The sequence below is a fragment of the Rhinopithecus roxellana genome, chromosome 6 (genome assembly GCF_007565055.1).
Source record: "Rhinopithecus roxellana isolate Shanxi Qingling chromosome 6, ASM756505v1, whole genome shotgun sequence".
In the NCBI taxonomy this organism is placed as follows: domain Eukaryota; kingdom Metazoa; phylum Chordata; class Mammalia; order Primates; family Cercopithecidae; genus Rhinopithecus; species Rhinopithecus roxellana.
Window position 1 is genome coordinate 118,887,848 of NC_044554.1, and position 17,276 is coordinate 118,905,123.

The following is a 17,276-nucleotide window of genomic DNA, read 5'->3' on the forward strand; positions in this document are numbered from 1 at the left end:
TCCAGCTAACTAGGCTATCTGACTCCAGCTCACAGACATTTTTAGTTAGTTCTCAGAAAAGCAGGTATATGTGCATGAGCTGATGTACAGACCTTCTTTTTGACGTTTTCTCATAGAGGGCTCTCACAAATTTTAAATTAAAAGAAAAATGATTTGTAACTGAGCAGACGTCACTAGTAACTTTCCAGAAAACTTAGTTGTCTGACATTTTTCATTGCTTTTTCTTATATTAGAAAATGAAATGTCACACGCTATTAATTGCATTTTTACAATGAATAGTTCCATCAGGAGTAATGGCTAAATGAAAGTACTTCCTGTCTAATGCACAATAGATATATTCGTTTAAATGTATTCAATTTAGATGAAAGCAATATGTCTATATTCATTACAGTTATACCCACCTGTGGGCTGAATTGATGAGGTGGTAATTACTACCTTTATAAATGGAACAGCATTGTCAGTCTGGAGGAAGAAAACCCATTTTCTTATCATCATATTTCACACACCCACACAATAGACACATTCCAAAAACTTTCTTCAATCATAAAAATTTTACCCTTGACTTTCCAGTGGACCTAATGATTATAAACATGCTCACTCAGTAGGTCCTGCTTTTCTGGAGGGTTGCAAAGGGTTGGTTTCATAGGACATGATGGAGGGGAACTGAGCATCTCAAAATCTCTTCATGCAAAGTAACTCTCATGTTTGTTATTCTGCATGCCTGCAGTGCAGCTGTAGGCATCATGTGGCATGGATTTGATTATTCTTATATCATGCATTGTTTTCTGAGTTCAATGAAGGTAGGACAATTAAAATGTGACTTTGTTGAATATTTTTATTTTTAGAACATTGTTCTAAAAATAAAGTATTAATTAGAAAAAGCAAGTACACATAGTTCCTATACACTCTGCCCAGTCCTAAATAGTTTCTCTTAGTATTATTTTGTATCGTGTGGTGAGTTAGTGTATTAGTCTGTTCTTACGCTGCTAGCAAAGACATACCCAAGACTGAATAATTTATAAAGGAAATAGGCTCAACTGACTCACAAGTCCACATGGCTGGGGAGGCATCAGAATCATGGTGAAAGGGGAATGAGGAGCAAGGTCATGTCTTACATGGCAGCAGGCAAGAGGGCATGTGCAGGAGAACTCCCATTTATAAAACCATCTGATTTCATAAGATATATTCACTATCACGAGAACAGCACAGGAAAAACCCACCCTCCATGATTCAATCACCTCCCACCAGGTCCCTCTGATGATATGTGGGGATTATTATAATTCAAGGTAAGATTTGGGTGGGGACACATAGCCAAACTATATCATTCTGCCCCTGGTTCCTCCCAAATCTCATGTCCTCACATTTCAAAACCAATCATGCCTTCCACTGCCCCTCAAAGTCTTAACTGATTCCAGCATTAACCCAAAAGTTCAAGTCCAAAGTCTCATCTGAGAAAAGGCAAGTCTCTTTCACGTATGATTCTATAAAATCAAAAGCAACGTAGTTACTTCCTAGATACAAAGGGGGTGCAGGCAATGGTTAAACACATCCGCTCCAAATGGGAGAAATTGGAGAAAACAAAGGGGGTTTTAGGCCCCATGCAAGTCCAAAATCCAATGGGGCAGTCAAATCTTAAAGCTTCAAAATGATATCCTTTGAGCTCCTGTCTCGCATCCAGGTCACATATTATGTTCTCTTGACTATGTCTGGAATTGTTAAATATGTGAAAGTAAAAAAAAAAAAAAAAAAAAAAAAAAGAGAGAGATTAAAAACTCCTGAAAACTCTAATTATGCAAAGAAAATTAAATTTTCTAGCTTTATTTTTATTTTACATTCCTGGGTACATGTGCAGGTTTGTTACATAGGTAAACATGTGCCATGGTGGTTTGCTGCACCTATTAACCCATCACCTAGGTATTAAGCCCAGCATACATCGTCTATTTATCCTAATGCACTCCCTCCCTCAACCCCACCCCCAGACAAGCCCCAGTTTGTGTTGCTCTCCTCCCTGTGTCCATGTGTTCTCATCATTCAGCTCCCACTTATAAGAACATGTGACATTTGGTTTTCTGTTCCTGCATTAGTTTGCTGAGGATAATGGCTTCCAGCTCCATCCACATCCCTACAGAGGACATGATCTCATTCCTTTTTATGGCTGGATAGTATTCCATGGTGTATATGTACCACATTTTCTTTATCCAGTCTATCATTGATGGGCATTTGAGTTGATTCCATGTCTTTGCAATTGTGAACAGTGCTGCAATGAACATATGTATGCACGTATTTCTGTAACAGAATGACTTACATTCCTTTGGGTATATAACCAGTAATGGGATTGCTGGGTCAAATGGTATTTCTAGTTCTAGATCTCTGACAAATTACTACACTGTTTTCTACAATGGTTGCTAATTTACATTCTCACCAACAGTGTAAAAGCATTCCTATTTCTCTGCAACCTTGCCAGCAACTGTTGTTTCTTGACTTTTTAAGCATCTCCATTCTGACGGGTAAGAGATGATATCACATTGTGGTTTTGACTTGCATTTCTCTAATGATCAGTGATGTTGAGCTTTCATTCATATGTTTATTGGCCACATGAATGTCTTCTTTTCAGAAGTGTCTGTTCATGCCCTTTGCCCACTTTTTAATAGGGTTGTTTGCTTTTTTCTTATAAATTTGTTTAAGTTATTTGTAGATTCTGGATATTAGACTTTTGTCAGATGGATAGATTGCAAAAATTTTCTCCCACTCTTTAGGCTGCCTGTTCACTCTGATGATAGTGTTTTTGTTGTTGTTGTTGTTTTTCCTGTGCAGAAGCTCTTTAATTAGATCCCATTTGTCAATTTTTGCTTTTGTTGCAATTGTTTTTGGCAATTTCATCAACAAATCTTTGTCTGTGCCTGTGTCTTGAATGTTATTCCCTAGATTTTCTTCTAGGGTTTTTGTGGTTTTGGGTTTTATATTTAAATCTTTAATCCATCTTGAGTTAATTTTTGTATAAGGTGAAAGGAAGGCATCCAGTTTCAATTTTCTGCATATGACTGGCCAGTTCTCCCAATCCTTTCCCAATTACTTGTTTTTGTCAGGTTCATGGAAGATCAGATAGTTGTAGATTTGTGGTCTTATTTCTGATTAATCTGTTCCATTGGTCTATGTGCCTGTTTTTGTACCAGTACCATACTGTTTTGGCTACTGTAGCCTTGCAGTATACTTTGAAGTCCAGTGGCATTATGACTCCAACTTTGTTCTTTTAGCTTAGGATTGTCATTGCTATGCAAGCTCTTTTTTGAATCTATATGAATTTTATAATAGTTTCTTCTAATTCTGTGAAGGATGTCAATGGTAATTTAATGGGAACAGCACTGAATTTGTAAATTACTTTGAGCAGTATGGCCATTTCCATGATATTGATTTTTCCTATCCATGAGCGTGGAATGTTATTCCATTTGTTTGTGTCCTCTCTGATTTACCTGACCAGTGGTTTGTAGTCCTCCTTGAAGAGGTCCTTCACTTCCCTCATTAACTATATTCCTAGGTATTTTATTCTCTTTGTAAATTTGCTAGCTTTTGTATGAGACAGTGGGCTAAAGATGGTAAAAAATTCCTCTTACCTGCCCAAATTTCCATCAGGAATTTGCTTTGTAGACTCAGGGGAAAATGGTATTTTGTTGAAAATAATTTTATACTGTCACATGCATTCAGTGATACACACACACACACACACACACACAGAAACAGACCCCAGAACATCCAAACATTGAGTACCTATATAGGGGAAGAAAAATAATTTTCTTCTTCTCAAGTATTTTGCTGTGACTCCCTGTAACAAAACACAAATTAACAAGATAAGAAACAGAAGTTTGATAACATGTATACCTCCTGTGCACATGGGAGATAACCTGGAGAAATAAATAAATTTCTAGACTAAATTTCAAAGAGTTGTCTTAGACTTCAGGCTTGAATATCATCGTTCTCTGAAGCAAAGAAGTATGAGGTGAAAGGTCAGGTTAAGACCCATGAAACGTGCTACTACAAAACAGGAAAATGTTTGTTATGCAGATTTAAGTCTATGCCTTTACCATTTATTAAGAGTCTCTAGTAATTTAGAGCTAGCCTTCTTTTAGGTTGTCTTAGGTGTCTTAGGAGATACCTTTACAAGTAAAGCTTTCCTTTATAGGTGTAAATTTATCTTAGAAAAGGATAGATAACTTTTCAAAGCTTCTCCTGTGTCTATAACTTCTCAAAATAACTAGTTCAAAATTATCCTTATGCTAAGGAGGTGTACTAGAGTGGCATACTTAAGTTTCCTAGTCATATTTTGGGGTGGCATATTCTGAGCCCCATCACCTGTATTTGCCATGTGGTGTACTTAGTACTTCCATAAAAAGATTTTTTCTTCACAACAATCTTGTAAGCTGCTTATTATTATCCCCCTTAATTTATTCTGAGACAACTGAAACCTTTAGAGTTTGAACTTCTGTAAGATAGAGGCTGACATTCAAGCTAGTCAGGTTTCAAAGACTAAGATTATTTTTCCTATTATAAAAATAGAATAAATAAGTGAATGAAACCTCTAAAGCAAGTTTTCTGTTATCCAAGCTGTTACAGAAATGCAGGAAGATGAAGGGTACCAAAAGAGTTCTGACTCAGCAGCAGCCACTTGATTGGAGGAGGGGGAAATTCACTCTCTTTGAAGCAGGATTTCATTTGGGGCTAATGTAATAGAACAAGTTAGAGAATATTAGAATTCTTAAAGCAATCTCTTACACATAACAGTGAAAGGTCAAATGTGGGCCTTCATGCAAAGACTATGAATTCAATTCTCACAGCTCTGTGCTGGTATTACCCATAAGGAGCTATGAAGAACAGCAATTGATTTCTTCTCTTTCTTTTTTATGATCAGAGAACATATTTACAACCAATGCAACAAGACTACTACCTTGCATTTTCCTAGTACCCATCTCTCAGCTTGAAGAGCATTATACATTTTTAAAATTACAATTAGTTATCTCACTCTTCCTGGGAGTTAACTGCTCCATATCATCCTGAACCCACAAATGAGTTAGCAGAGACAGCCTGGACTTATGTGGCATCTGGATAAACGCTAAGTAATTGGAACAGCCTTGAGTATGTTGAATCATGCCTCTGAAGTCAGGCAGATCTGAGCTTTAATCTAGTGAATGCATTTCTAAACATGTGTGTGCCTTATTTTCCATATCTTTAAATGAGATAATAATAGAATATACTTCATAGGGTTATTATGAAGATTAAGTGAGTGAACAAGTGTCAAGTGCATGGCACATTTCTAGTTTGCAGTGTAGTTCATGAGGAGTTAATGTGTCATAATAATTACAATAATAACAATTTGATAGCAAACATTCGTACTTCTAAATGCATTACTCTAGTAAGAATACTTGGCACTTTAAAAACATACCTGTTTTATGCATTAACGTACACTTTTTCATGTGAAAAAGTACATATTCTCTCCTTGCACCCAAAACATTAAGTATAAAAAGTAGTTAATTACTACAGAATTCATACTGAATGACAACAAAAAATTCCCCTTGGTATTACTGAATGTTTTAAAAATGACTCTTGTTAAGATAATTGTCGTATTCAATTTGTAATTTATTTTCAACCTTTAATGAATCATTGAGAGTGATCAACAAGAAGGTTTCTTTTATGTTACACATTTTTATTCTGTCAGATAAGCTTTCAAAACCTCTTCCTATGCAAACTGTAAGAAGGGAAATTTAAATAACTGACAAATGAATGAATGAATTATATATCAAATCTTGTACTATAATTCTTTATTTTAAAACTTTACTGATACTGAGAATAGGTCATCATTTTTTACTCTTTCATACTTACACTCCATCTCTAAATATATTTAAAGATTGTATAATTATTTCAGAGAGTGAGTCATCTTATTTACCTTCAGGACTATTTTTTTTTCAGTAAAAGCATCGTGTCATTCAGCAAAAAGCCAAGAAATAATGTGTGCTAATAATGTGTATATAATGCTATGTAAGAGAGACATTAACTTCTAATTATTCTTGAGTAGTCTGATCTAGGTAACCCTCTATAGCAACTTGTGATTATCACTCTATCACAACTTACAGTTTTTACCTCTTTACATGTAATTCTTTCCCATTAAACTGTAAATTAATCAGTATAAGACCCAGTAAGAAATTGACATTTAGAAGTTGCTAAATAAGAGATAATTGAATGTATGAATACTTAATAAACAGTTGAATGAATGGATGGTTACATGTGTGGATAGATGGTTGGATGGATGAGGTAGCATGAGACAGTGACAAGCATGCCCTCCTTTACCGTAATTACCTAGCCATTAGACTTTATACAAAACATGAAATTACTAAATATCAGTTGCCTCTTTTGAAAAGTAATAGAGATTTCTACCTTTATAATTCAGTCTATGTCTGTATGTTTTATGGTAGGATTTATACTCCACTGGTTTACTCTTTCTCTCTTAATAAGGAGGCCAGAATATGCCCTAGAGATTGTCATTAGCACCTTAGAGGTAAGAAAGATAAGGATATCTGCATAATTTCCTGGCAAGAATAATGAAGCAAGAAATGTGATGTGTAGTTTAGTCTAACGACCTTGTAAAATAGAAGTGTTCAGAAAAAGATGGTATAAAACTTAAATTTTGGTGAAGCTGTCTTAAAATTATAAAATTTTGAATTAAAAATCATCAATATGATACTTAAAGAACAGTTTAGAAATATAGAATGTGTAGATGAAGGTAAACATTCATTCTTGACCATTGAACTATTGTCATAAAATCTTCTACATAATCTGAAAGAATATAAAATACATTTTTAGCCTCAAATCTATCCTGAATTTTCAGTTGTTCCCCTACCCCAATTCATGAGGCTAAGGTATTTTTGAGCACTAAGGTATTGTTGACCATTGTATAAGAACATGGTCAGTTTTCTAAGACTGTTGTCATAAAGAAGTAAGAAGAACTATGATCAGGCTGGGCGCAGTGGCTCACGCCTGTAATCCCAGCACTTTGGGAGGTCTAGGCGGGCAGATCACGAGGTCGGGAGATCGAGACCATCCTGGCTAACACGGTGAAACCCCGCCTCTACCCCACCTCTACTAAAAATGCAAAAAATTAGCTGGGTCTGGTGGTGGACCCCTGTAGTCCCAGCTACTTGGAAGGCTGAGGCAGGAGAATGGCATGAACCCAGGAGGCAGAGCTTGCAGTGAGCTGAGATCATTCCACTGCACTCCAGCCTGGGCAACAGAGCAAAAAAAGAACTGTGATTAAACCAAACTAATCCCTAGTGTCAATCCAGTCCCTGTGATTATACTAAGAAAGGACATGAAAAATAAATAAATAAATAAATAAATAAATAAATAAATAAATAAATAAATAAATGCCAGGTGTAGTGGCTCACACCTGTAATCCCAGAGCTTTGGGAGGCTGCAGCAGGTGGATCACCTGAGGTGAGGAGTTCGAGACCAGCCTGGCTAGCATGGTGAAAACCCATCTCTACTAAAAATACAAAGAAAGTAGCTAGGCGTGGTCGCACACACCTGTAATCCCAGCTGCTGGAGGGGCTGAGACAGGAGAATCTCTTGAACTCCAGGAGGAGGAGGTCGAGGTGAACCGAAATCGCGCCATTGCACTCCAGCCTGTGTGACAGAGTGAAACTCCACTTCAAAAAAAGAAAAATAACTTAGTGAGAAAGAGTGCAGAAATAATGGTTTCCTTTGATTCTAAGTCTACTAAATCAAGGGATTTAGCACCACTTCAATGCTGTACTCCTGTCTCACTTCTCAATAGTGACTGTATCAGCTGGCAATTATCCTAGTTCTTTCAGCAACTGGATTTTGACCTTGAAATCAGAGTCTCCATTCTCATTACTGGCTACAGCCTGTCCACTAGTTTTTTATATCAGCCATTGTTCTAGAATGGAACCGAATTCTTACTTTAACTCTCTTAGATAGGCAATCCATATACTTGGTCTAGTTGTGCTGTTAGTTAATGGTATCATGCCCTTCTTTCTTTTTGCCATGTGTTTTGCCCTCTTATATTTGGGCTTAAATCATTACGTTACACACATATCTAAATTAATTGTCCCATTACTTCACCCTACTCTGAAAATATGCCTACATTATTTCTGCTTACTTTCTTTTCTGGTCAGCTATTTGCCTATGATGTACACTTATGACCCGATTTCTTTCTATCGAGGGTAGTTGTTTTGGAGAAACAAGGATAAAATCCATTCTTTAGTTTGTTCGTTCAGTGTATATGCATATTTACTTGGTATTCTCAAAGTGCCAGTCACTCTTTTATTTGGTATTGGGATAATAGAGCAAAAGCTGTAGAATGGTATGAGGCATAAATATATAAACCATTATTATCCATTAACTTACATAATGCATATTAAGTAGCACATATTCCAGGCTAGACAACATGTTGTTTAGCATTGTGTAACAAAAATGAATAAAATAGCTTCTTCCCTCAAAAAATTGGTGGAAAAAATAGACATGAAAACAGATAATTTAATGCTGTGTGACATATCTGGTAATAGAATTAAAGAGGAAAATATAGAAGCAGGGTTTGACAAAATATGATACAGGCAAGGTAAGAAGTTTTTCTGGTATATTAAGAAGGTTGGCATTAAAGGAATATAGCAAATCACAGCTGTTTACTAACAAAGGAGCCAAGCATAGGTTGTTTAAATTCAAATTCCTTCTCCACTTGTTAACTTGGAGACCATGAGTATGTAATCTCTCTAAGCACTGGTTGATGCATCTATAATGCAGATGAAAATAGAACCTAACTCATAGAGTTGTTGTGAGGAGTGATGAGATAATTCATATACCTTGTGTATAGTTTATACTCAGTAAACATTTGCCACTATTATTCTATAATCAAAGAGAGAGTTAAAGAGGATTTTAAGCAGGAGAATTATGTATCCAAAACTGTTTTAAATGGAGCATACTAAAAATTTTAAGGAGAATATTTTGAAGAACATGGACGTAAATCCATTGGTAATGTGTAGCAGGAACTGATGCTTGCGGAGGAGGCTTAGGCAATGTTGAACATTGTGGATACATCAAGCTCTATCTACAGTGTGAATAGGGACACCCATGGAAGAGCATATGAAATGGATAAATCATTTGGCTGAAGATGGAATTGCATAGAACACTAAAATTTAAGGGATAATATCAGAAAAACAGAGGCCAATGAAGGATATAAAGAAGAATGACCAGTGATGTGCTTGGTAATAGGCACAATCACAACCTAGAAATGGGTGGCAAGAAGGATGAGTAAAAAACAGGCTTCAGGCCAGGGCTACTTTAGAACTTATTATATGTCAGTTGATAAGTTAGGGATGATGCTAAACTAAAAGTTACTTTCACAGTGTCATGAATTCCCAGAAAATAATGTGCTCCATCATATTTCTTTAAGTTAAATACCATCTTGATTAATATGAGATCTGGTTATACTATTAGAGAGAAGTCTAACCAACATTTTTGTATTTTTTCTTAAAGGATTTTGCAGAAAAGGAGAAGTCCACAGCAAAGGCCCTGGAAGATGTAAAGGCAAACTTTTACTGTGAATTATGTGACAAGCAGTATCACAAACACCAGGAGTTTGACAATCATATTAATTCTTATGATCATGCTCATAAGCAGGTAAGCCAAAGTGGGAAAAGTCCTTCATATTCCTGTATTTGTACCTTCAGAACAGAACCGTATAAATTTGACCTTATTTACTGTCATATAAGACTATGAGGTGAGAACATTTTATGTCCTTTTTTTCCCCTGGAAAGGTTGTGTTTTGTGTTTAAATGTTATCCAAAGTCATTTTTTCCTAGAAGTACTGTACTACTAGAGGTAAACTTAGAGATAATCTAAGAGTAGACTGACATATTTATTTTAGAATTATATTCAGTTAACCCTTAAACAACACAATGGTTAGGAATGTCAGTCAAAAATGCGCATGTAACTTTTGCAGTTCAAAATTCACATATAACTTTTGATTCCCTCAGAACTTTACTAACAGCCTACTGTTGACCAGGAAGAAGTTTTACTGTAACATAAACAATCCATTAATGCATGTTTTATATATGTTATATATATTATATACTGTATTCTTACAATAAAGTAAGCCAGAGAAGAGAAATTTTATTAAGAAAATAAGGTAAAGAAGGGAAAATATAGTTAGTATTCATTAACTGGAAGTGGATCATCATAAAGGTCTTCATCTTCATTGTCTTCATGATGAGTAGGTTGGGGAGGAAGAGAAAGAGAAGGAGTTGGTCTTGCTGTCTCAGGGGTGGCAGCGGTCGAAGAAAATCCACATGTAAGTGAACCCATTCAATTCAAACCTATATGTTGTTCAAGGGTCAACTGTATGTAGGGAAACCAGGACCCAGGAAAAGTAATAATGTCTTATTCAAAGTTACTTAACTAGTTAGTGACAGGTTTAGAATCCTGGACTAGTGCTAGGACAGAATCTATTACAGAATCGATTATAGTCTACATCTTTCAAGGACTCTAAGTTATAGGAAATATTAGGTCTTTGGGAAAGCAATTCTCAATAAAAGATTACATTTTCCTAAGCATACTCTCTTAAGAAAGTCAAAGTTGTTTTTTAATAAATGGAACACTGAAAACAGGCAAACAAAAAATCCAAAAGGGAAAAAGCCTGGGGTGATCACAGGTGAAAACATTTCAGTTCATTTACTTGAAAGATCATATGGGCATCTACATTATTAGTGTTGATATACTACATGTGGCTGCTTATATTACCTACTCTCCAAATGTGAAAAAAGAGGCTATTGTTCTCATCTGGTTAGATGTTATCCTTGCTGATTGAGGTATGGCGATACTGGCAATTTAGGAATGTTAAATACCACCAACTGAGAAAAACAATTTCATGTGGCCAAAGATTATTGCTAACAGCTGTAATAAGGTACACATTCCTGATGCCAAATGTACCTGGCATGTTGGAATATGTGGGTAAGTCTTGTATACTCTATCTTAAATATTTATTCAGATTAAACAAAAATAAATATTTTGTCAGACATCACTAGCATTTTATTGAGTGTATACTAAATATATATGTATGTGCATATATACACATATATATGTATGTATATGTGTGTGTGTGTATGTGTGTATATATACATAAATGTATGTATATATATCTCCTTGGGAAATGCAAGCCTGGCAAAGACACAGCCTTTATCCTTAAAAATAAGATATATGTATATAGTTGGCTTCATTTCTCTGACAAGGGCTAGATAATGAGATTAACCGTTTTAGGATTGTAATTCCCAAATCCTAGTGTGCGTAACAATGAACTCAGAATATGTTAATTGTTCAGATTCCCAGAATCTTCCTCAGATATTCTAGTTCAATAATTCTGAGATAGGGTCTAGCAATCTATATTTTAAAATGAATTAAAAATGAAAAACTTAAAACATATATAAATGTGAACTAATGGCTATCACCCAACTTCAGTGATAATCAGTCTTGCTTGATTTATACCACTCACCACACCTCCGCCATTATTTTGAATCAAGTGCCAGATGGTATATCATTTTATCTAAAAGTATTTCAAGATATATGGGGATGCTTTAAAATGGATGCTTTGGTTATTATGTAACCTAAAAATCAACAGTAAATTTTTAAATACCAGTTAGTGCTCTTGTTACCTTAACGGTCTCATAAATGATTTGTAAATTTGAATTCATTGAAATTAGTATCCCTAAATATCCACACTTTTGGTTGACATGTCTTGAAGTCTCTTTTGATATATTTTAATCTATAGGTTTTTCTGTCCCTTTTAAAATTGTACATTTTGCAATTCCTTTTCCACATTTGGGATTATGCAAAATTCTACTCACTGTTATCTTTCAACATTTTCCTTGGTTTCCTTTTGACTGGTTTTTATGGATAGGGATTTGGCCAAATTCAGACATATTTTTTCGTGGCAAGAATATATTAGAGGGTATTTTGTGTCCTTCCATAAGGAGGCATATAATTTCTGGTTGGCTCTCTTCTTTTTTTTTTTTTTTTTTTTGAGACGGAGTCTTGCTCTGTCACCCAGGCTGGAGTGCAGTGGCCGGATCTCAGCTCACTGCAAGCTCCGACTCCCAGGTTTACACCATTCTCCTGCCTCAGCCTCCCAGGTAGCTGGGGCTATAGGTGCCCGCCACCTCACCACCAGCTAGTTTTTTTGTATTTTTTAGTAGAGACGGGGTTTCACCGTGTTAGCCAGGATGGTCTCGATCTCCTGACCTCGTAATGCACCCGTCTCGGACTCCCAAAGTGCTGGGATTCCAGGCTTGAGCCACCGCGTCCGGCCTGTCTCTCTTTTTATAATCTTAAGTTTGATGAGTGAGTTGAGGTACTATCAGATTATTGATCCATTTGTCATTAAGTTTCCACTGGCTTTTTTCTCATTAATGATTTTGTAATGGTCATTTGCTCAAATATCTTTATTTGTATTTGTAAAATGATGATTCAAATTGTTTTACCCCTTCTAAATGTATTAGATGGATTATGTCTGTAAAGAGAAACTTCTTCTAAGCACCACTCCCTTTGGGATTTTATGCAGATGGTCTTCAGGCTGAATATTAAGAAAAAATTATTCGGGGATTCGGAGAAATAAAAGACCAGGAAAGGTCTTATGCAATAGTGGGATTTGATTTGTGTCTTACACATGTATAAGTAGATGTTCAAATAGAGGATCAAGATGAGATGTCATTCTTGTCAGTGGAAATATAAGAAGCTAAGGTAAGAAAATTGAAGAGCATGAGGCATCTTTTGAGAACTGTAGGAAGTATTGAACTACGTGGGGTGAATCCCCCATACCAGGTCTGCAAGCCACAGCATCTCTTGGACTCTGGAATCCTGCCTAATCAATTTCTGTTTTTTATCACTTTCTTCAATCTTATTTCTATTTGCTATCTAACATGTTGATAAACAACCTTCCTCAATCATTCTATTCTATTCTATTCTATTCTATTCTATTCTATTCTATTCTATTCTATTCTATTCTATTCTATTCTATTCTATTCTGTTTTCTATTCTATCCTATCCTATTCTATTCTATATGCACATTTCTGTCTTTCATCTATTTGCTTGTTTCATTTGTTTGTTTATTGACTTTCTGACATTCTAACTTTCCTGGTTATTCTCTTTCATCAAACAATGATTCGGTTTCTACTGTGTGCTACTGTGTTCATTGTGAAAAATTGACACATTTGGTCTCCACCTTCAGGGAGCTGGTAATCTAATTGAGGAGAAGACAAGTCAATAGATCTTGTGATACATTGTGTTGTAAAAAATTTATACCTAGGACACTTAAAAGAGAGCACAAAAAAACTGATTCTGGAAAGAAGAGAAGATAAATGAGCTGGATTTCATGAAGACTGAATAGAAGCTAACTGTGTACTCAAGAATAATAGGTCATATATGGTAGAAAACCTATTATCAAGGCATGGGGGCAGTAAAAAAGTGTAATCTATGAAGGAGCAAATGATTCACTATGACTGCTTAAGGCCATCATCACTCTCTTGGGGATCACTTTAGAAATCTTTGAAACTGCATCCTATTTACCTCATTCTCTTTTTGCAGTGCATCTTGCCCTCATTTTTCATTCTGCATTCTGATTTCCACCATCATAATTAATCTCACATCTAAATCATTGCTGAGGTCTTCAAACTGGACCCCCCACCTCCAGTATTTTTCCTGCTCCACAGCAATCCATCCACTTATGGCCAGATAAATCTTTTCATACAACCCCATTTATATGATCACTCTTTTCCTAGGAAATATTTAGTGCTTGATGACTGATTTTTGAAAGGGTCTGAACTACTTATCATGCTATTCGAATCCACAATCTAGCTCTTGCCTCCATTTCCAGATTTATCTTCTGCAAATCCAGAATTTCCTTACAGTTTCTTTAAACATGTCTTATGCTTTCCCACATGCTCATCTTGGATCATTATCTTCCCTCTCCCTGAAGTGCCCTCATGTCTTGTTTCTCTTTTTCAGCACATACTTCTGCATATTTAATGCAGAGATTGACAACTTATATGGGATATTAAAATAGCTGAGATTTCATGGTAAACTAATTTATTTTAAAAATACCTTTTGCTTGAAATCTATTAATATTATGGAGAATTTTTGTACATGCTTCCCACTTTAAAAAAACATTGGAATAATTAAATTTGCTATAAACTTTGTTAGACTGCTTTCTTGGATAATGTTGAAATGCTTCCATTTAAAAATTTATTTTAGCCCAAAATATTTTGAAAATTACCTCAATCTTGGATGAAGCTGAGTTTAACATTTTTCTTTTAAATAAAACTGAATTTTATATAAAGGAAAAGGAATTATGCACTGAAGTAAATCATGCAAAAGTATATATTTTTTTTCAAATTTCGAAGCTAAATTTGTCCATTTGGTTCTTCTTTAAGAGTTCTTCTTGATTGTGATGATGATTATAATGGTGGTGGTGGAAATTTGGCTATTTTTTGGCCTGAGTAATGTGAACAGTTGCCACAATTTTATTTTCCATGTAGGTACAGATGAACTAACTGGCTTCTTCTGTTGAACTTCCAAAAATATGCTTTTTTTGGTACACTTAGAAGTAAATCCAAACTCTCATGAAATACATTCTATTACTCATCAATAGAACATCTTAGATCTGATAACAAAATAATTTTTGAATACTCTTCTCTGCTTTTCCTTCATTCATGTATAATTACTCAGGATCCCACCACTTAATAAGTAACTTCTGAAGCATTTGTTATTGTCTTCAGTCAGCATCATGTGTTTATTTTATCACAAAGATTATATTTTTCATGGTTATATTGTAATTCTAGATGAGTAAGTCAACACACAACTTCAAGAAATAAAGTAAAAGAGTATGTGATACATATATTTAAATAAATTCCATTGGAGCTTTAAAAATATTTTTCTATAATTGAATAAAAAGTAAGATTATTTTTATTTATTTATTTATTTATTGCCTCATGGCACTCCAGTATAGGCAATCCAGAGTCAGACCTGTCTCAAAAAAAAATTTAAGATATTTTCTTAGGTATTATTTGTAGAGAAAGACAGCTCATCAATAACAAACCTAATTTTTAAAATTTCTTCCAATGAGGAAAAATCATGAATTTCTGACTTTGACAAGTCATTCTATATTTGGCTCACATTTTTTGAAACAACTCAATATCTTAGCTATTGCCTTGAACTTAAAATTCGGTGTAAATGTTGAGTATTATTCCTAATGCAATTCGAATGTGTATACAAATTATAATCAGTTAAAGACAGAACTGTAACTGTTAATATAGGTAACATGTCAATAACAACTAATTCCTTTTGAGACCACCTACAAGTCATAATCTCTTTCTCAAGATTATTAGCTGCAAATGTATTACTGGAATGAATAATACACATCCTCACATGCAGCAGCAGTCTCTCCTGCCCCAGGGACATTCTGACTCATCTCAATTTTGAAAAAACAAATGAGCCAGATCCCTGTACAATTAACCCATAAAAATATCTTTAATAATAAAAACAAAGCCAATTTGAAACCCTCCACGTGTGACACTTAATCCTTCTAATCTCCATTTACTTCACAATAGGATTTACTTTTACGCAGAAGAGCTGTTAACTTGTCAAGCCCTGGATTTGAACTCCAATGGATTCATTGTTTAAAATACTGTTTCGGATTCACTGCATCTCTACTTACTCTGGATAACATATCAAAACAGAGCTACCATTGTCATCTTGACTTTAAGAGGAAAAGACCCCAAAATTCATAAAAGAATTTAATCTAATTACCTTTTTTGTTTCTGCAATTTGATTTATATTTTCCCCAAATACTGCCCAAATGATATATAGTATGTGTAAGTTATTAGTCCTCTAAAAGTGGTAACAAAATGTCAAAGTGTAGATGATTGGTGGGGTCAGCAAGATTGAAGAAATAAAGACCAGAGTGCCTGGAATGAATACTTTCAGTAGCATGAAATAATACTATCTCCTGCTCTGTTTTGCATTCTGTAAACCAAGATTTCTGGTAAAGAGTGTGTGTGTGTGTGTGTGTGTGTGTGTGTGTGCATGTGTGTGTGTGTGTGTGCGTGTGTGTGTGCGTGTGTGTGTGTATCCTGGAATCACCCAGTAGTTTCAACCTTTATTAGCAGAGAAGTACGAGACAAAAGAACCAAAGGTGATCTTAGCTTCCTGCTCATATTTAACTCTCCCAAATTACTGTCTGTATCTTACCTAAGAGGCTTTTTGATCTCAAGATTCTCCTAACTGAAAATAAATTAAAAATTCTGCATTCTGGCTCCTTCTGACTTCCAAATATATCAAGTAATTTCCTTCTACCTTAGGGCACTGGCTATAGCGGACTTTTCTGTCTGGAAAATTATTCTATCTGACCTTCAGTGTTCTCATTCTCTTCATTTGTGTCTCAGCTTAAATGTCACCTCTTCAGTGGAACACTTCTCTTTTACCTTAAGTATTCAGTTACCAGTTTTCCAGTTCTAATATCTTGTTGCTACTATCAGTGGGGATGTACCTTGTAATGACTCTTCAGAGCCAGCTGTTCAATGTTTGAGAACTTTGTGAGCTGGTTGTTCCCACTGGTAGACTGAAATCAGCCACAATGGGATATCTACAAACACTACAAGTCAGGGTTTTCTGTGTTTTATTTGGTTTTTCTAAAGAGTTGATAATCCAGCAGAAAACTGCTTATCACTCTCTAAAAAGAAAAGAAATACTTTTTAATTTTGTCATCATACTCCACTCCCAGCTATTAACCTCATAAAGGGAAGGGCATGGATGGTTCTATTAGCCACTGTGTCTCTAGAACTTAGAGAAATTTATGGCACATAGTAACATTCAATAGATTTTTTAATGAATAAGTAGCTGAATAACTTACTTTTTAGAGTAGACCATTTCACTCTGTCCTACGTCAATATATTGACCAATCATTGACTAATCATTACTTAAGTGAACAGAGTAAATACTGTGGTAAACATATGGCATGGCTAATCTCAAGTTATTTGTGATTATTGAACAAAAGGTGTCATGAAAGCACATTTTTATAATTTAAGAAAATATTTGATCCCATATTAATGTTGACAAGGTGTGCCACCCTAATATGTTCAGACTTGACTTTGTGGAAAATTGTTAATCTTCAAGGACTTTTAAGCAAGCAAATGATATGACTAGATTTTTGATTTAGAAAAATAATCCTA

The 17,276-nt window shown here is 35.1% G+C and overlaps 1 protein-coding gene across 1 annotated transcript in view; it reads left to right on the top strand.

Moving 5' to 3' along the window:
- ZNF804B (zinc finger protein 804B) overlaps positions 1-17,276 on the top strand; it is a 602,314-nt gene that overhangs the window by 476,266 nt on the left and 108,772 nt on the right. Inside the window, exon 2 of the mRNA XM_030933033.1 lies at positions 9,538-9,681. Within this exon, the coding sequence (XP_030788893.1) occupies positions 9,538-9,681 (144 nt within the window). The remainder of the gene's footprint in view (positions 1-9,537; positions 9,682-17,276) is intronic.